General features: G+C 47.6%; 1 protein-coding gene across 2 annotated transcripts in view; it reads right to left on the bottom strand.

Annotated features, from left to right (window-relative positions):
• Positions 1-202: 202 nt before the first annotated feature.
• The window catches only part of bcam (basal cell adhesion molecule (Lutheran blood group)), a 36,935-nt gene continuing 16,149 nt past the window's right edge, over positions 203-20,988 (bottom strand). The window contains exons 2-17 of one of the 2 annotated variants that reach the window (XM_029129148.3): positions 11,653-11,780; positions 11,351-11,564; positions 9,579-9,652; positions 9,278-9,374; positions 8,998-9,180; positions 8,600-8,721; positions 8,382-8,523; positions 7,834-7,949; positions 6,722-6,863; positions 6,516-6,637; positions 5,702-5,840; positions 5,454-5,477; positions 4,758-4,790; positions 3,431-3,581; positions 2,914-2,968; positions 203-1,924 (exon numbers count right to left, since the gene is read on the bottom strand). In XM_029129148.3, the coding sequence (XP_028984981.1) occupies positions 1,919-1,924; positions 2,914-2,968; positions 3,431-3,581; positions 4,758-4,790; positions 5,454-5,477; positions 5,702-5,840; positions 6,516-6,637; positions 6,722-6,863; positions 7,834-7,949; positions 8,382-8,523; positions 8,600-8,721; positions 8,998-9,180; positions 9,278-9,374; positions 9,579-9,652; positions 11,351-11,564; positions 11,653-11,780 (1,748 nt within the window). In that variant the 3' untranslated portion in view covers positions 203-1,918. The remainder of the gene's footprint in view (positions 1,925-2,913; positions 2,969-3,430; positions 3,582-4,757; positions 4,791-5,453; positions 5,478-5,701; positions 5,841-6,515; positions 6,638-6,721; positions 6,864-7,833; positions 7,950-8,381; positions 8,524-8,599; positions 8,722-8,997; positions 9,181-9,277; positions 9,375-9,578; positions 9,653-11,350; positions 11,565-11,652; positions 11,781-20,988) is intronic. The other variant, XM_029129149.3, reaches the window with a different exon arrangement.

Genomic DNA, 20,988 nt, shown 5'->3' with positions numbered 1-20,988 from the left:
TGTGGTGAGTAAACATTTCAGCTGATATCACATGGTCCAAATCAATGGTGGACAACTTCTTCTTAAAAGGGATGAATTTCAAAACTATTTAGTGATAATGGTGAAAAACAACAGGAGATTTTACTGAAGAAATAGCAAACGAAGAGATTCTTTAAACAGCCCGCGGCACAGCTGAAACAAAAACACAAAGAATAAAGGCGTGTGACTGGTTTTCTGGAGTTTCTTTTTTTTCATTATAAATTCTACACAGCTGGAACAAAATAAAAAGATACATCAACACACCACAGAGATCACAACAGCGTACCACAAAATACACAATAAACAGAGAGCGAAGTAAAGCACTGAGAATATCTCATAGGAGTCCTAAAAAAATCTCTTTTCTGAGCGAGTGGAAAAGCGTTGAAAAAAGAAAACTCAGTAGTTCCAAAATGATGAAGCCACTTTCTCAAACCAACAAAACAAAACACGTTTATACCACAGTACTTTATATAAAACAGTGAAATAAAAAAACTAAACAATGCTCCAGATTCACGTACAGTATCTAACTTCAGTAGACAAAATGAGCTTTATGGTTGCAAACAGTGGTTTGAAGTGGCCTCCTTTTAAAAAACAAGGCCATTAGTTCCAGTGTACAACAAATTTAAATAGCACATCGTCTCCTCCACAGCCTGTGACGCGCTGACAGTGTAGGGGATGAGGACCAAAGGCCAGCACTGTGTACCTAAATACGCAGTCTCACATATTTGGTAAAAATAAAAAGGTACAATCGCCTCGAAGCCTCACAAACCTCCCTTTCCTGCTCGTGTCAGACTACAGTGATTTGTCCAAGCAGGTGAATCTGTGACCACTGCGCTGCAGCCGCCGACGGCCCATGTTGTTATAGGGAAACGCCCCAGGTGGAGATTGGCCACCCTTCTGCTGAATTCTGCCAATTTTAGCTGATGATAATTGTTTTTTTTTTCTTTCTCAGCAGAACGGGCGGGTGCTGCCGTTTGCGAGAACGGTTCCACGCTACGGTCGAGGCTACGAAAAACTCAGTAAGAAATGGCAGCAATTACCGGCCCGGGCCAGCAGCTTAGTAACCACAGTCACATTATGAGCAGAACACCTGCTGCTTGACAGACAGAGCAATCAGCATTTTAATTTACACACAAAATAGGTGAGCGAAGAGAAGAAAGGAATGAACAACCAAAATAAATTTGTACAATCTAACAGCCCACTTGCTTGGTGGCGTTTCACTGGATTTAAAAAGGCAATTTTAGAGAAAGGATTAGCGTTTTTTTTATTTTTATGCCTGTGCTGTTTCTACTGAGCACTAATAGGGATATCAAAAGAGAAATATATCAATGTTTACAGGACACAAAAATGCAATTAAACAGACGGCACTAAAGCAAACACGGCTCCTCTGAGCGGAAACGGCACCGGCGCGTGCCAAGCGGGGCGTGTGTGGGGATTAAACCTGGATGTGAGCGTAAATCATCACTTTACTGTGATAAATGAAACAAAATGGCAGCGTGTGATACTTCCCAGTGGAGAGGACAGAATATAAGTGCAGACTGCAGAGGAAAGTAGACGTTCAGCGGCTGAGGACGCCCGCTGCTCTACCTGACGGTGGAGTCGAACCAGAAGTGTGAGCGAATCGGAGCCGTTTACTTCGTGCCGGGACTTTGCACGTGTGTGATTCTAAGGGAGGAGGTGAAAACCTTTCCAACTCCACCCCAGCAGGCCGTGAGACAAGCGAGCGAAAGGCAGAACGTGGTGTGTCCCGGAATCGAACCCGCCGCCGTGCTTCAGCTTCCATACCCCCACCCCCACCCCCCACCCCAAACCTCCCCCCAGTTCCCCAGACTGTAAAACATAAAAATGAGCCCTGTCGTCTTCATAACTGTCGTCCTCCTTCTGTTGGATGTGTCTGTGCTCAACACTGTCAGGGAGACACAAAGCACAGAACAATATAAATATCACCATTGCTGCTCATAATAAATTAAATTGTCAGAATCCTGACAACCAGAAAAGATACATTTAGTTCTATAAATAAATATATTAAAGTGAAGCTTTAATACAGCAGTTTGTAATGTGAACACTTGTGATGTTTAATTATCGTGGTTTATATAGTTTTACTTCAAGTACATTGGGTTTGTTTGTGTTGCACTTGCAGAAAGGGGCTGACGTAACACTTTACAGGACACGGTTTATTTTAAAGGTGACACAAGAGAGAAACATTACTTGATAACGCACGGCGGGAGACTTTTACCTCGTCTCCTGATCTCCATTTCAAAAGCGGAGTGAAGCACATCAGCAGTTCCCCTGCTTTTCCGAAATGTCAACCACTTCTGCTGCCAGTAGCTCCACAAATCACATGAAACGCGGCTCCCCTTAAACTCCCTTTCACGTTCACTTTGAATGAGCCACTAACAGAAATTCCACGATGAAATGTTTTACACCCGCGATGACATTTGCAGATTACTGCGTTCGGCTGTCACCCTCCATCATCCGAGCTGCACGGGCAGATCCTCTCTCTGAAGTGACACTGGCTCGAGACTCTCAGTCAACGTGCCTGATGTGCCACAGATACTGCTGTTCACGTCAAGATGATCACAACTGTTATGAAGTACATGTGTTGGTGGGTTTATTTCACCCTTGTGGTGTTGCATTAAATCCAGAGAGGACTGTTCAGCTCCGGAGTGGCTTTATTTTCATCCACTGCCGCGTCCTTGACGGCTGAAGGGCCATTGACTAGTCTCTGCATGTCGTTAGCTCGTCGCTTCCTGGCTCGCATTCATTAATGTAAAAACTAACCTAGACTGAAAACCATGTGACTGATGACACCTTTAGCGATCGTTAAGTAAATTTCACAGCTGCACCACTGTAAAAACCTTTGGCTCATGACCTTTGACCCCGCTTCATGCTGACCTGTTCCGTGGCCGGTCCCTTCTGGATGAGACTGGTCTCATTGTTCACCTTTTCACTGAAACAGAGACAGACACAAAAGACGGAGTTGGTCCACTGCGTTGTAGTGCTCAGCAGTTTGCTGAGCAGCTGTTTTACGTCATTGTAAAGTTCTTACAAGCTAATATCACTGACAGCTTCAGCCTGTTTGTTACAGCGCTTTCTCAGAACAAACTTCCATCAAACGTTTCTTATTCATCAGAAAAAAACCACTGTGCACTTTAAATTGATTTGCTAATTCAATCATTGAGTCAGTGGCTTCTTGTTCATATAAAACGATAGATAAATCATGGTGCACAACAAGCTGAGACATACTTTATTCAATTTGTCATTGTTTCGTTGCTGAGCCACTTTAGAAGAGTCGCCGTTCCATTTTATGGTACATAAATACAGCTTTAAATGCTGCACTTCAGTGCTGTGCTGTGTCCCTGGAGAAGATCAGCATGTGTTCATTCTGTTCCCATGTACTTTGCTTGCCCACCTCTCTGGCACATCCTTGCCCTTCTTCTTGCTGCAGGGCAGCCTCTTCGTCTTGCTCAGGAAGTAGATGAGGGCCACCAGCAGCAGGAGCAGCAGGACACACACCACCACGGCTACCACCACCCCGCCTGAGCCTGCCTGCTTGTGTTCAGCTGCAGCACCGCAATGGATGGAGAGAGAGAGGGGGAGAGAGAGAGAGAGAGGGAGAGAGGGAGAGAGAGGGAGGGAGAGCGAGAGTGAGAGAGGGGGAGAGAGAGAGAGAGAGAGGGAGAGAGAGGGAGGGAGAGAGGGAGAGGGAGGGAGGGAGGGAGAGCAAGAGTGAGAGAGGGGGAGAGAAAGAGAGAGAGAGGGAGAGAGAGAGAGAGAGGGGAGGGAGAGGGGGAGAGAGAGAGAGAGAGGGAGGGGGAGAGAGAGGGAGAGAGAGGGAGAGAGAGGGAGAGGGAGGGGGAGAGAGGGAGGAGGGTGGGGGTTGGTGGGAAAAGGTGGAGGGAGATTGATGATTAATGAGGAGAGAGGAAAAAGGTGGAGGGAGATTTGAGGGAGGGAGAAGTGGAGGAGGTGTAGAGATAAGGGAGATGGGTAGAGTTCAGGCGCAGGTAATAGATGGAGGGTGGGGGAGGGAGAGGAGGGGGGGGGAGGAGTTAGTTTAACCTCTGAATGCAATGCCTGAAACATGATGGGACCCCAAACAGGGCCAGTTCACTGACAGACAACAGGAAACAGCTGATCGGAGTCAGAAGACAACATGGATCGTACTCACCCCCCCACCTGCGTCTGTATTACTATACTTGTGAGGAAACGTGTATCAGAAGCAACAACTACAATTATTCACAACCTAAGGCACAAAATCAATGTCAGTTTAGTTATGATGACAATAACTAGGACCATGAACTACTGGAATACTACATAATGATGGTGTTTGTTCTATACAGTAGCAGTTTTATGAGGAGCAACGTGTGGCTGGTGTCTGTGAACTGGACAAGGGTATTTCCTCTTTCTCTCACTGGTGAAACTGTAAATTGTAAATTCAATGAAACTCAAACCCAGTTTATTTTTTTTACCTAGATAAGTGATCAGTGGTTTCTGTCCAAGGAAGATCCCGCTTATATCCAATCACATGTTCATAAAGTCCAATACTGTTGTGTAAATCTAAATCTCAAGTGTGATTCCCTCTGTTCCTCACAACTATGGCAACACAAGGACACGTACAAACACACATCTAGCTCTTATAAAACACAAGCACACGAGGCGTGTGAGCACGCAGGTGTCGGTACACAGTGACTTACAGTCAGACCACACACACACTCAATAGGGTTAGCGATACAGACCTGGCTCAAACACAGGGTTTCCAGTGAGCAGCACTTTGAGAGAAAGACAGGTTCTCAGTCCCGTAAGCAGAGCAAAGCGACAACCACGACACACAACACTAAGACAAGGCTTCACAACGCGACACAGCGTCCCGGCGAGCGGAAACGACGACAAGGAAAAGTGGTGAACGAGTGAATAGTGAGCGGAAAAAGGAGACACAGCGAAGAAACAAAGGGAGAAAAGAAGGAATAGAATAGAATAGAAGTCTTTATTGTCCCCGAGGGGCCACAAAAAGTTGTAGTAGCATCCACAAAATATAGGACAGACATTATACAAAGGTGACAAGAGAAGAAGAAGAGTAACAATATACAATATCCACAGTGTTCGGTAGCAAGAGAGCAAATATACAAGATTACAGAGTGGAGCAGAGAGTGTGTGTGTGTGTGTGTGTGTGTGTGTGTGTGTGTGTGTGTGTGTGTGTGTGTGTGTGTGTGTGTGTGTGTGTGTGTGTGTGTGTGTGTGTGTGTGTGCTTGTGTGTGTGTGTGTGTGTGTGTGTGTGTGTGTGTGTGTGTGTGTGTGTGTGAGTGTGAGAGATGAAAGGGCTAAGGCGAGAGGAAATGGGTGGAGTGGGTTTGGTTAAATTACACATTCTGTACAACAAAGAGTCCTGAGAGAAGGAAGGAGGAGAAGAGGAGGGGAAGGGAGAGGGCTCTACCTCTGTCGGCCGAGTTGTCAGCTTCTGCAAATAGATGAAAAGAAAGAAGGTTTAGATTGCAGTCGAACGCAACCCAGTGGCATCTAATGGTAACTGATCAACTCCTTCGACTATCTCTGTCTCTACTCAGATTCGAGCTACTATTTGTTATTTGTCAGTACGAGATAAACCTGGTTAAATAACACACAGGTTAAAGCTTCACTGAGGTAAATCTGAATTAAGGGGGGTCTCGGCCTCCTCACGCTGACCTTTCTGTGTGACTTTGAAGACCTGGCTGTCTTTGCCGAACTCGTTGGACACCTCACAGGTCACGCCGTCCCTCAGGATCTCGGGCGTGGCTTGAAGGGTCACGGTGCTCGTCGCACTGTTAGTCTCCACCTGAACGGACTGGGGGTGAAACAGGAAGCAATGAGCGCGACGTTAGCCTTCGGTACCTGCTAGAAGTGACACGACTCGAAAATACAGCACTTATACACAAACAGACCAGTTAAAAATTGTAAATATCCCCAATCACTGATTAAGTTACTTGTTTAATCTCTATCTTATATAACATTTAATTTGTGCCTTGAGTGTGTTTAGAGCTGCTTTGCATGGGATTTGTTTTTCTGTTTCGCATCAATATGAAACGTTAGAATTAGATATTACGTTCCACGGGCCCGCGGGCCGTTTCTCGCTCTCCTCTCGCTATTACTTTTGAAGTTTATGGTAGCAGTCTTTCAAGAAGATCTTAAGACGCTATAAAAAATGAATCACGCCAAAAAACTTCTCATCTCGGCCCAAATGAAAACACTAATAGCGACGGCGCCGGTAGCGCGGCGCGAGGGAGGACGCGCGGCGCTCGACCCGGCAGGGGCACGACCTCGTCCAGAATTCAGGGGGAGGAAGGGGTCACGAGACTGCAAAAACACGACGTCTGGAGCTAATAAAGAATAGCAAACCAAAGCCTAATCAGATCTAACGTTGGGGGAGGTGCTTGTGTAAAGTGCCTCATATGAATGAGAGCAGCAGCAGCCTTTGTTTATCAGACCGGTGTTCGCTGGACTCATTGTTTGCACGCTTTACCTCTTTTCCGGAGGGTTTCCAGGTGAACTGAGGCAAAGGGAAGCCGTCGGCCACGCACTTCAGGGTCACAGCTCCATCCTTCCCCACCTCTGCAGCCTCCGGAGGCTCGATCATCGGCTTTCCTGCCCGTGAAATGAGAGGCGTTTGCTGGTTTCACACAACAACGGGGCAGTGACAGCCCGTCTCGCTGACAGTGCGTGCGTTACCTTTGACAGTGAGGTTGACTTTGGCGTGCGCCGTCAGTCCGGGCACGGACGGCACGGCTCCGACGCACCTGTACACGCCGGCTTTGTCGTAGGTCACGGCGTGTATGGACAGCGTGCCGTCCTGAGAGAGCACCTCGGAGCCCTGAGGGAACAGAGGCACAGCCGGTTGGCACTCACTGTGTTTTTGTCCCACTCAGTTTGCTGGGAAAGCACGGCGAGAGCCTTCACACACACTTTTTCAAAGCACGGCGATATCGGATCAAAGTCAGTCCTCCATAATAAACCTGTCTCTCGCAATCCGACTCAACGTCGTCTGCCAGGAATCTTTCTCAAAAAACAAAGCCCGTTCTCAGCGCAGCCGTCGGTGAGCTCGTATCGCGCCCAGGAGACACAACAGCAGATACAAAGGCTACAACAACAGGCCTGACACCAGAGGAACATTCTGCACATAACAAACAGGAGCAGGAAGAAAAGCAAAGCTCCAGTGGTGCCACACTGATTCTACATTATCACAATGCCCCGTGTTGTTTCAGAGAGGGTTCAACAAATGATCCGCTATTGTTTTCTGCTAAAGTAAATTCAGACCATTGCACCTTTTTGCATAGTCACTGAAAACAGAGACCAGGAAGCTTTTTATTTTTTCAGCTCCACGGTGTTTAATCGTTTAATCAGGTGCTGCTATTCCACAAAATCTACACTGAACCTCAGGCAGTTTTAAAAGATTCAGATCACGAGGCGTGAATTTAGGCTGTGATAAATGTTGCTCTCTCACACAGGTGCAAAGCCAAGGCGTTCATTTCTTTTGCTGCAGTTACATGAGACGCTGCATGTGTGTTTACGGATGCTACGAACAGCGATGTATGACCTGCGTTTGCTCCAACTACACAATGCAGCCAGTGTGGCAGGGACACAACTGTGAGACTCAGAGGCTCTAACACAGGGTGACAGGTGCACATATACCCACTGGCCACTTTATTAGGAACCCCTGCCCAGTCTCACAATGCACACGTCCAGGGTTGCTGTATTAGATGGCTGCTGATGATTCAAACTGATATTCATGAGCAAAGAAGCAACAACTGTGCTATAGAAGTGAAGGCAGAGACGTATCAAACCTTTTTCCACTGCACCGTGTGCGGGGCAGAGGCCTTGGTCTTGCACTGCCACTCCACTTTGTCTCCAAGCATGACGACCTGAGGTTCAGCCGGGGTCACGTTCACCGGGTCGATGTCTGAAAGAGAGGGTGACGCGTCAAACATGTGCTGAGGAGGCGTCGCTTTCTGCCCAACCGAGCGCACAATGCAACGGATGTGAGATTAAACTTTAAAGTGGAGATCCACAGCACTTACTGCGAAGCTGGGCCCATTTCAGAGCCCAGGTTAAGTCTGTTCCGGGCTGTTTCTAGGCTATCGCTGCTTAATGCGTGCGATTAGATCAAATTAGGGGAGTGTGGTTGGGATAACATTAAAGTAACAGATGAACTGTGAAAAATTGAATTGGATATCAGCCGGCTAAAAGGATTCCATTAAAGCTTATTTCATTCTAACCCCTTTAATGCTGTGATTCATTGATGGAACCAAAACGGCTTTACTGCGGGGGCTAAACAGCACAAACAGGGGGGAAATTGCTTGGCTTTCTGCGTGTTCGTGTTCGGCTCACTCACACTGGATGGTGAGGTTGATGGATCCGGACAGGTCAGCGTCCAAGTTATCGAAATCCATGGCGGTGCACGTGTACAGGCCTGCGTCCGTGCGCTTGACGGATGGGATCCTCAGAAAGCCGCTCTCACCGGGGACGGGCGCTTTCTGCAGGCGGAGAGGATTGAGGCGTGAGTAAAGGCCCATTAGACAGATTAGACCTGTGTGTGAAACGCGTGCGTACGTTTTTGGTGAACTCGAACACAGGCTGAGGGTTTCCGTCAGTCTCACACTTCATGGTGACGTTATCGCCCTCCTTGACTGGGGTGGTGTTGAGCAGGGAAAAGGTGGCTTTCTCAGAAGGGTCTGTTTGGACAGGGCAGACATGGAACAGGTTGAAGACAAGACTTCTATTCAGACTGTGAAACCCACGGTTGAGAAACCATCAAATTCTGACTTTGAATTTTTGCCTAAAGATACGTCAAAGTATGGATTCATTTTAAAACTATCTGAAAGTAGAATCATTTGTAGATAATCTAATAATTAGTCAGTGTGTTTAATTAAACGGGTTGTTCAAGTAATCAGATTACTTAGAGGAAGACCTGGCTCCTATAATCAAGACCTGAAGGGGACTCAACTCACAGTAAAGGTTGATGGTGATGGTGTTGGACTTCTCCTGCTTCACCTGGTCTCCCGGCATACTGTACTCCACGATGCACTGGAACACGGAGTCCTTGTCCTCCTTGGTGGGCTGCATGTACAGGTCACTCTTGATGGTGTAGAGTCCGGAGGCCTCCTTCACCACAGAGGGGATCATGTAGGTATCTGACAGAGGGAGGATGAGTGAGAACAAAGATCCTCCTCTGTACAGAACACGAGCAAGCATCAAACTGTGCTTGGTTCATGGACACGTGGCACATACTCGCTTTGACGTCCTTCACCTCCGGCAGGGGTTGGTCATTCTTGAACCAGATAATTCTTGGCTGGGGATGTCCATTCATTGACAGACAGCTACCAATCTGATACACGGACAACCACAGGAGGAGAGAGAGATAGGAGACAGTTTAACTCGTACAATAGGAGTCAACTGGCCGACACGTGATATGTGCACACACACACACACACACACACACACACACACACACACACACACACACACACACACACACACACACACACACACACACACACACACACACACACACACACACACACACACACACCTGAGAGCTGGTGGTCTGCCCCACAGAGATGGCCTGACTTGATGGTCTTGTTAGTTGTGGCTTCTCTGGAGGGACTGAGGAGGGAAAAGGGAGGCGAGAAATCATTATTAAATCATCACGATCGGCAGGGGAGGAAACCCTGTAGAGACACAAACACAGAGCGTCCAGCCCTCGCCTCGCTGACCTTGTTAATTAGGTCGAGCAGTAAATATCCCGACCCGCATCATTCTGCCACGACCGCGTTCACATGAGCTGATAGGGGTCAAATCACACACACAAATAAAACGCACGCCCCCATCTCTGGCTCGCACACACAACCACAGGTGTGAGCGCGAGTCTTCCCCCAAGTCGCTCCACTTTACTCCACTGCTCCCTTTGCATGCAAGGTCATCTTATCGTTTCCTGCAGCCGTTGACATCTAACGAAAACAAACAGCAGATACTGTAGGTATTTCACTCTCTGCCTCGCTCCATTCTGTGTTCTCATTGTCGACCCGCACCGCCCACAAAACTGCTGCAGTGAAGAGCCATCCCCTTCCCACACGCTGAGAAACACAGCCTCGCGTGGCACCGTTTATAACGTATAGGGACTTTTAGATGCACAGCGAGAACTTATTAACTCCTGAATAGGAGCATGACTCTCGGGTATGGCCGCTTACGTTCAGCCTAAATTGGATTGTTAGAATAAAACGTTTCGTTATGACAGCGGGGAATTCACAGGGGACAGGAAATGCGATTGTTTTATTCTGTTTGCTCAGACGCACTGTTCTCCACGCTGCCGGCGCCCTGAGAGAGAGAAACGAGAGTATCGCTGCTCTGGCTCAACCTTCAGGAGACCTCATAACTCAGACCTTTTAAGTGAAGGCAGAGCAGACACACAATAACTCATCCCTCAATGAGTCGAGTGGTCAAACGTGGTCCAGGAGTAATTGCTGGTTTGGAGAGAGGCTGTTTCCGCAGAGTGTGTCTTTATAAAGGTCTTTGTTAAATAGTACCTCTACGAGTGTCAAACACTGACTGGCCCATTTAGAACTAACAGCTTATTTTATGAGACTCTTTAAAAATTCAGTGCCTTCAAGTGCATAAAAGTTAAAGGATAATGTGTAATCCCTTCATCAAGTAGCAGTTTAACTAATGAAAGGCTAGTTTTGTTATTCTCCCGACGCAAATTCTCCGTCTTTAGTGTGATTGATCAGTCCAATCCAAAATGCAAATGAATCCTTTTCATTGTGGTGTGACTGCTAAAAGCTAAAAGTATGATTGATGCTGGTCTAGGCGTTGCCATGGGAGACGAACAGCAGACCGGGCTGCAGGGTCAGTCTCCGGCATCTTGGTGATAAACCCGGGCTTTTATTAAGGTGATATATATGAGACATGACAGTTGTGATTGAACTATTCATCAGTTATGTCAAGACTGATTAGACTGTGATTAATTGACCTTTGGAGAACTTATTAAAGGAGAGTGGTGACCCCAAGCACTGGAAAAGACACCACACCCAACACATAGCGACTCCAAGTCTCAGGGTGAGATAATGTGTGTATGTGCAGAACAATCAATAAAATGCATCAAACATATTAGGTACAATTAAACCACTTCTGAATTCAAGTATGCCTGAAAGCACGGTTCAATGAAAGTCATAAACCTTTGGTTGCCTTGACAAAGCAAGTCATAAATCCCCACACATCAACAGCCGATTGGGAGTGAGAGGGGGTCGCTCTCCAAAGGTCATGTTGAGGTCACAAAAGGTCACAACCGTGCACAGGTCGACTCACAGAAGACTTTGAGCATAGTGGAGGCGTCAGAGACTCCCGCGGGGCCAGCGGTGACCTGGCAGTAGAAGACCAGCTCGTCAGAGGGTTGAACAGACAAGATTTTCAAGGTGAAGTCCTCCTCGAAAGTGCTGCGGTGGGTCAGAGGGGTGCCCTCATCGATTCTGCCGTTGCCGTTCCCGGAGTGGAAAGCCACACGTTTCCTGGTCCCCTGCTCCTAATGAACAGACAGAGAAAAAACAGAAATCAAAGCTTGCCAGGTAATAATGTTATTTCAGTGAAATAGTCACTTTGAAACTACTTACGATGTACCACTCAACAACAACGTTGTTTGAGGGTGGGGAGACGGTGTACGAGCAGGGCAGTTTGACAGTTTCTCCCTTCAACACCTCCACTTTAGGAGAGACGGTCACAGTCACCGTCCCACTGCAAACTGGAAAGGAAACAAACACACACAGACAAATGAGAAGAGGTTTTAAAGGTGGATTACGCCATAACGAGAGAGGGAGGAACAGATAATAAAAGCAAAAGGACTGAGATGTGTCCATGTTATTCGATTAAAGGCCCGTGTGTGCGTCTCTGCAGCCTCAGGGCTCCAGATCGTTCGAACAAGGCATTACATGAACTGGGGACAGCTGCGTTGCATCCACCAGAGAATTTATCAGCAGCGGCACGCGCCTTTTCCTGCATCGCCTTGAGCGGTTTGTGCTCATCCGAGGGTCTGTGATTAGTCCAGTCCTGCTATAAGGACAGCTAAGTGTGTGACACACACAGGATGCAGTAAACAGTTGTGCAGCAGAGACGACAACTGACACCACCGCGATGCCAGAGGGACCGACCACACACTGATTGATTTAAACAGAACCTCTGCTCTGACACTCAATCACGCCCTCCTCCAGGAGAGATTTGTGGAGTTCACTGTAGAAACACGTGTAAAGCTGGAATATCAAATTATAATCCTCTGAGAAATAAACAGCACACACAGGACGTCCAGGCAAAAATGGTTAATTAACATTAACACTCAGCAGATCATCCAGTCTCAATTCCTAAATAGCTACATTCTTTGTTCTGTAGCACAAATAAGGTTAATTAGAGAACGTGTTCATGTGAGAGGAGCCAAAACAACCCCAAGACCACAAACCTTTGCTTCCTACATTTATTTCTGTGTTGAACCAAAGCTACAGGCTCATATCCCTGGAATAACAGAAGGCTGGTGTGGAACCAAGAAATGTGTAATTGCACCTTGTTTTCAATATTTGCCAGAGATTGAATTAAACATTAGTTTTTGCAGCTTAATAAGACAATGAAATACTTCCCTCCAGGCTACTAGAGTCAGTGTGCTCCATCCAGCAGGACATTAGGATTCACACATTGTCCCAGTTCTCAGAGAGTGTGCAACTAGGGCACAGGACGGACCCAGACTGGTCCCGGCGGGGACCAGTCTGACAATGGGGGAACAATGCGACAGGTAGATTGCTTCACAGAGGAAAGAGGCAGGTTGGAAGCAGGATTTCCTGCAGAACCGACAGTGTCATACAAGGACGGGGTCTGACAGGTCTGTGTCGAGAAAAGCGTAAGGAAGACGCCGATGTGGAAGTGGGGCGATCTTCACTGTGAGATACTGCACTCAGAAATAAAACACAAGCAGAAAATGTTCTCATAAATAATAAATGCATCAGCGAAGCCACAGTAAACAACGACTGAACAAGTCCAAAAATCCACACGCTGCGAGCGCTGACACGTGACGTATCATTAAAAATTATTTCCTATTCTGCACATGCATATTAGTAATGAAGAAGCCAGCACCGCACTGTGGACGACAACATAAATTAGTAACATCAGCAATTTCTGGACTACAAAATATGCAGCTCAATAATTTATTTGTTGTGAGGAGCTGCCAAGAAAAAGGACTTCTGGGAGTCATAGTTGTTTGACAGGCGAGTTTTCGGTACGGAGAAAAGTGGATGGAGACGATTAGGGAGTGTTTGCCTAAAAAGTCAAAAGCGGGATGAGAAGCTGAGGGATGGTCACGGTGATATCGCGCTACTGTGAGGAGGAAGAGGAGAACAAATACACAGAAGAGGAGGCCGTGTGCACAGAATAAACACAGCGGCCGCTTAGTGTTGTTTTGTGTGTTTGTGACATTCCACTGGGGTCATGTGCTTTGGTTCCCCATGACCCACGCGCCAGCCTGGAGGTCAAAGGTCAAAGGGAGTTGCCATTCAATGCATTTCACTCTTTCACTTCCTCTTGATTCCCTCATTCCACTTCTTCCAGCTCTAATTTTATCCTCTCGTGCTAAACCCTTTATTACGCTCTTCACCCCCCTCTCGTCAGCTCTGAATCTCTCGAGTGGACCGACATTAGTTTTACAAACTGAGTCTCACGTTCCCAAGTTTGTCAGAAGGACGTAGCCCGAAAGAAAATCCTCCTCTGTTTCAACGCCAACACAAACAGCGAGCCAAACGAGCAGAACCACAAGAATGTGCGAGTAAACTAAGTGTTGTGCTTTCAAGCAGCACTCGGGCTTTAAGAGTCCCGTTAAGTGGTGCAAGGGAAAAATACACACTCACTCACATACCACATTAAATCAAGTGACTGGCTGGCGCTTGCACAGAAAACCCCAGACCCACACTGATTACTTCAATGAATTATCTAGTTAATCTTGCTTATAAAATGCTTGAGAGCATCTAGTGGAGAACTCCCACAGGTTCCTGCGGCCATGTTTCCACTCTGCCTGACTGTAGCTCCGTCTGAACAGAGACAGGGTCTAATATCAACAGGCTGATCTGAGCATCGCTCCCTCGTTTTATTGTGTCCCACTCTCGCCCAGACGCGCCTTTTGGTGTCGCTCGCAATATGTTTTGGCCCCCGGTGATCAATCAGGCCGCCGTGTGTTTTACAGTGGAGGCAGCTGGACGGACAGGCAGGCGAGCAATTAGTGAGCATAATCAGTCCAATACGTGTGTGTGTGTGTGTGCATTCAGAGACACAGGCTGCTGGCTGTCGCCCCGTGCGCCAGAGAGGGAAAAAAGAAGTGTGTGGCGGGGGCTGCCACAGGTCATGTGGGCAGGAGGAGGCTATCTACATGGGGGTCTCGTAAGCTGACGCAGGCCAGATAATCGGATTTAGCCAAAGAGAGGGGAAAGTGTGTGAGGTGGTGCATGACTGGGTGGAGAGACAGATGGAAACGAGACAGGCAGACTGTGGCCAGCACACACACCGTTACAGTATATCTATAATGCATGGGATATTTATGAGCAGAAATACTATGGTTACGTATGGTGCATTCAGAAAAACATAAAAAAGCCTCAGAGAGGCAGCAGCCTCACATCCACTGAAAAGTTAATGTGAAGCCACCTTTAAGACTCCACTGTACTCACACTAGAGGCTGGCCCTCATTTTGACAAGAACCAGCTGGATCCGGCTTTCCTCTCTTGTTCTGCCCTCACCTACTGTCACATCAGACCAGGAGCCCCTTTCTCTCTGACTCTGCTTTTTATCCCTCATTCACAAAGAGCATCCTTTAATACCCAGGGCACAACCTCGCCCGCGTATGTGTCTGGCTGAATAAAAAAAAAAAAAGAAGAGGCCAGGAAACAATGGAAAAGCAGCATTAGTGTCACCCAACAGGAGCCTAAATGAAGACATCACAAACCGTGGGGACTGATAGCATCTGCTCGTCCCTGCTTACCCAAACAGTGCTCAACTGTCAGGTGAAGGATGTTGTGTTTAACGCCGCTCTGTGTGCACACCTTGTCCTCCTACACCTGGATGATGGCGCTGGGGGTGGAGGAGCCGCGCTAGGCTACGGAGACCTAACCCTAAAGCTGGAGAGGAAGAGCACAAGGCTGTGCCTGAAGCGTGGGCGATTTCAAATGGGGTGTGTGCGTGTGTGTGTGTGTGTGTGTGTGTGTGTGTGTGTGTGTGTGTGTGTGTGTGTGTGTGTGTGCATGTGTGTGGTCCAAAACATCCACGGCCTCTAACGGGATTAGTGAGTCTGACTGTTGGCAAAGCAAACAGCATCCCGCTGAAAAAGGCACAGCCTCAATGTCACGAGGACGGAGTCACCTACAGCACGAGGTCATTGCCGAAGCAAGAACTTCCACTTCATCACTTTTCCACTCATCAGCATCTTTTCTAGTATGGTGACAATGACTCTTCAGTCTCAGTTTATGAGCATTCGCAGGTCTGTGAAAGATAATTATGCATTTTCAGCAGACCTCATAAAAACACTGGAGACCAGACTTGAGCTTTAGGCGACTTATTATTGACCAAGCTTGTTCCTCAGCACAATGACTTTACAGGACAAAGTTTGACAGACATGAGACATGACACAGCCCGCTATGGTAACAACATTGATAGGTGTCTGCTATTTGGACGGTTCTAGTTTATTCAGTAGTTTCCCTTTAAGCAGTCAAATGTCTGTGCGTATAAAATGTACAGTATGTGTGTGGCACGGGGCGGGCCGGGTCAGACTGCCAGTGTCAGGGTGGGTCCATGTAAGGCCTGCAGTCCATCAACGCCTGACTGATGAGACAAGAACAGGTGCAGGACCGGCAGCTGCCGCAAAGCACTGCATGCGCACACGCGCGCACACGCACACGCACACACACACACGCACACACACACACACACACACACACACACACACACACACACACACACAATGAATGCCACAGAGAGGGCAGGAGAGAGGGAGACAGAACAGAGAAGCACAGGGCAACAGAGTTCTCCATCTGCCAACAGCTCACAGTCACGAACAGAAGAAGTTGTAGAAGTAAAAGTTCCTGCAACCACGGAGACAATAAGCAAAACACAAAGATCCGGAGAACGCAGGCAAAAAATACAACTTTACTCCCACTGTCTGTCTCCATGGAAACGCCTCATATAAACATATCCATGGTGCAGCAGCGCGTGCCACTGTAAGCACTGACCTTTGGAGGAGAGACCAAAGTAGAGTTAATGATGACACTGGACTTTTTGTGGCACAGACTAGGTACCGTGTGTGCCTCCATAGAACAGTAACAGGAGTGACTGGTGCCTGGGACATCGTAAATGACAATAATAGTGATTCAGGACACGCTGGGCTGTTTTTGCACCTGACAACAAAGGTTCCTAGAGATTTCAACATCTAATAAACAGTCAAACAACCCGGGTTTGAGTATAATGAGCCTCATAAGAGTCTCCCCAAAAGTTTGTTGGGGTTTTCTTATCTTTTTCCACATATCACAGAGTCAGTAACTATAATGAGCCAATTACAGCAATGAGAAGAGAGCCCTGTACATCAGGTCTGACCGTTCCGATAGCACTCAACTCGCTGAGGCCTATTGTAGATCAGAGATGAGATTTAAATTTGGTGAAACTGGGAGTTCCCACCGCTATAAACGCCCGGCAGCCTAACGAGGGCTGCGTTTGATATCTGTGTGCACTCAGGAAGAGAAGAGCCTTGATTAATGGGGAGATGGACCTGGATCCCGGATGTCAAGATGACACATTCTGAGCTGTTGCGCTACAATTAAAGGATATGGAGAGGGGTGTCTGGCTTCCAGTCTGGGCTTGTAGTGATATACCACCTGAGTGGAGGCAGGAACTCACACCTGGGCCCCTGCAGCAACACACAACCTGACAAAAACATTTAGGCTGCAGCTGATTGTGGCGGTCGTCTTGGAGGAGAGCGGGTTTTACCACCGTCTTTATAGGTACTAAAACCTCCGGCCTCCGAGTGTCTGCTCGAAAAAGGGAAGGAAACAGATTTTACAAGATATAAATAAGAGTCCGGCAATGTTTTATTGTTCTGTTCCCACTTGTCAATTCTCTCAGGCTGCAGCTTTAGGATTTGTTTATCAATCCTCTTTCTCTTTTATATCCCATGTGTCTCGCAGCCCAGCTAGACAGATGTAGTAAGAACTTTAAATGGCTTTAACTTAATTTAAAATAACTAAGAAAAGACAAAGGACAGAGTCAGAAGTAGGGAGCAAAGATGGAGTTTAGAAGAAGTCTCGAGTTCTCGAGATCCTCAGGGACCTGAGGTTGACATAATGCAGCTGTGTTAAACATAAGGTTGTGTGTGATTAGAGGGATGCACCAGTCCTCTCCGCTGGCACCAGCACAGCAATATTAGCATCTGTGACTCCTAGTCAGTGCAATAAAACGCAGAGCCCCGAGTCATCACGAAGCTCAATGACTCGGCAAACGACGTCCGCCGGCCGAGCTGCTCGTGTGCGCGTGCGTGTCTGTTGTGTTGGCGCCGAGGTCAGAGGGGTAACGTCACAGCGTGGGCACTGGGGGCGGATAAATCACAGGTTTATTGGCGCATGTGTCGCCTCATCTTATGGCAGTTTAGGGCTCAGTGCAAACAACGTGAAGTGGACCCGCCGTGTCGGCCCCTCTCCGGCTTTTGTCCACGCTCGGATTCCCGCCGCCCGGTCCCGTTGTTCTGGCAACGGGTCGAGAAGTCAACTGCATTCAGACGCGGGACTTTGGAGCCGTGTGATCAATGAGTGTGTTTGTGTGGGTGGGTGCGAGTGTGTGTGGGTGGCGGGACAGGAATGGGGTGTGTTTTTCCTCTTTGAACACGAGCCAGCGACTTAGGAGAGGAGAAACTGAGGACAAGGATATATGGTGGGAGCAGAGTGGATTCAAGAGAAACACACAGGAGCACAAATGGAGACGAGGGCACAAGGAGAATATGAATTCATGGAGCTGACATTGCAGTCCTCCATCCAACTGTGCAGAAAGCAGAAGCTGAAAAAACAAGACAATGCCAAGACGTCTTATGAAGAGATTATAAATAGAGCTATGAATACATGGAGCTTGTTCATTTTAGTGCTGTGTAAGTGCTTCTGCAGACGTAGCTCCGATATCCTGCCCCGCGATAAACCAATACGGACCGTCCTCATTAGCTAAGTAGGAGCAAACTCAGGATATCAAAGCCAGAGCGAATTTCTCTCAGCCGATAGTGATCTGGTGCTATTATAGGTGACTCCATTAACACGGGCATGTAGAGACACAATAGCCAAAGTTGCTACCCTTGCTCTTATTAAAGCTCACACGTGAGTCCTAATACAGTGGTCCTGGGGAAGAAAAAAAAAAACAGAAACGCAAGGCTGTGATGACATGCAAGATTGGATAAAAATATCAAGTAGAATTTCATTACTTTTCAAATCAAAGGCCACGGAACAGAGAGGCTCTGCCAATTACGGCAGTGCGCGCCCTCCTGGCTGCCTCTTATTCTGAGGAGGATCTCAATCTGGTCAAAGACGGAGGCAGAGTGTGTGTGCGTGCCGATCGACCGAGAGAAAACCCAATCAGTGCGTGTCACTAAAGGGGCAGAGATGAGAAAAGGTGTTAATATTTAATGTTTGGAGGCCCCCTGAATCTGGGCCTCCGTTCCCTCTTCTCCCTGTTCCTTCCACCCTTCTCGCCTCAGGCGTGCCAATTAACACACTCTGTCCTTTTCTTCCCTCTCTCTTCCCATCGTGCTCATTCTTCTCCTCTTCCTTGAAACACAGCCGCTGGCGAAAAAGAAAATTTAGAAGCAGTAGTAGAAGGTAGGCAGGAATAAACACAGGCAGAAGAAGAAATGACTGGGAGCTTTGCTGGGACAGGGTTGGACTTCTAGGGCACTGAGAGGGATGGAGAGAACAGGTGGACACAGGGGAGAGTGACAAAAATGCAGGTATGAGATGAAAATGATACTAGTGGAGTTAAAATTGGAGCAAAAGAAAAGGAGAAATATGGAGGTAGGGAAGAAGAGGCTCCCCTGTGTGCTTTCAGCTCCCCCCAGCCTCCACCTATTTATCAAGGTAAATGACTTGCTTTAATGGGCCAGAATGATATGCAGCGTTTGGCAGAGGCAATCTGCTTGCGTTTGTTGCCACTAATGTTGTTGGTGTCCATAATGGGCATCCTAATGAGGTGCACTGAATGGTGAGCGAGGCAGAAGGAATTATGAGTCCCTCCGAGGACCCCACGGGAAAAGGGGGCAAGCGCAGGAAGATGATGGCTGAATAAGTGAAGACTGACAGCGGAGGCGGTGGCGAGAACTGAATCCTAAATATTGTGCTGGTTCTTGTTTGGGCGGTACCGCAGGTTTTGGTATCACAGAACTAGAACATGCTGTAAGTCCTCGATACAGTAGGTTATGACGTGTTCAGAACACTGATACATGTCCCTGAAGGAACTATGACCGTCCTCAGAATGTGCTGTCCTTTCCTCCGGCTTCTATCAAAGTCAAATCTCACATGGCTCCATGTTGTTTTGTGTTAGTGACAACAGAGCGGCGCAGAACAAGGTCACTGCTGTTATGGCCATGATATCATTCAGCAGGGGGCCGATAAGGACTTGGAACGTCTCCTCACGAAACCTCGCCGCTCGTCTGGGACTCGACAGGCAGGTCGTCAGCGCCGCTCTCGTTCCCCTTTTACTTTTTTCCTCCCTCTTAATCGTTTTCTACGTTCGAAATGAAAATGTCCCGACTGCGACGTCTATCACCGCCAGGACAGGAGAGGGGGCGAGAAGAACGGCTGACTCAGAGTATAAATAAAGGGAGACACATTAGGACTACAGCTAATCTCGCTAAAAGGGTTCGGACAAAGTGCCGCCGCTGCCGCCTCCCGGGCTCCCCCCACTTATATCCTTGAATCAATTCATTCTGCAAGTCATTTCCCAGCATCCTGTGTGTATACATACTCAGCATAAGGAAGCTCTTATGCCCATTTACTGCCATAAAAAAGTGTGTTTGCATGGGGTGAAATAAGTCCTGAGATAAACTGCAAGGTGGGAAAAGCGGAATGCATGTCGTGGTGTCTGATTAGAAACTCGCATCAGATCAGCTGTACTGTATGCTGCATTAGGCAGTCCTGCCAGCCCGTGTGTATTTTAATACCCAGGAGTCCAGCGATGGATTCCTCAGGTTCTATTCACAGTAACAGACACACAACGCCTGCCCTTCATGTCTCAGCCGCTCTACTACCCAAAGATTTCAAGTCCTTGTGCCGTTTTAATTCCAGCATCATGAGCTGTAGCACCCAGGTGTTTCGTTGGTCCAGAAAAAAGGCCTGTTCCTGCATTGAAGGCTTAGATACACAATGAGTAAAGTGAGGTAAACAAAGACAGGGATGAGAGAATAACATCAAGATGCTACTCAACAGCCCATTTTCTTTGTGTTGTTGAACCCACTGGACTCTTCCCGCGCCCCCTCAATATAACAGCGCCTCCTTTTTGAAACTCATCCACCTGAAACAGTTGGACCGTCTACAAAGACAGACTCACGGAGGTCACCGGGGAGCAGAACAGGGAACAGAACCATGGAAGCTCATTTTTATGTAAATTTTTTACATTTAGCCGGCTTAGACCGTCTACTTCTCCACATTGTCCTTTATCTGATGAATTCATTAAATGTTGATAATCCCCTCGCTTATAGATTTATAATATTCATTTTCCTCCTTTCTGCCTGCATTATCTTGGTGATGTGCCTATTTCCAGTGTTTTTCTCCTGCGCTGCCTTGTTTCTCATTCTGTCTGTCGGTAGGAGTGCTGAGTAGCACTCGGCCCATCTCATTTAGAAGCAGCCCTCCCTTCACTTCTAATGAACCATCATTTTGGCAGAAGAGGGAGAGAAGCCAGAGAGAGGAACA

The sequence above is a fragment of the Betta splendens genome, chromosome 16 (genome assembly GCF_900634795.4).
Source record: "Betta splendens chromosome 16, fBetSpl5.4, whole genome shotgun sequence".
Lineage (NCBI taxonomy): Eukaryota > Metazoa > Chordata > Actinopteri > Anabantiformes > Osphronemidae > Betta > Betta splendens.
Note: the sequence above shows the minus strand (reverse complement) of the source record. Positions and strands in the feature narration are given on the sequence as shown.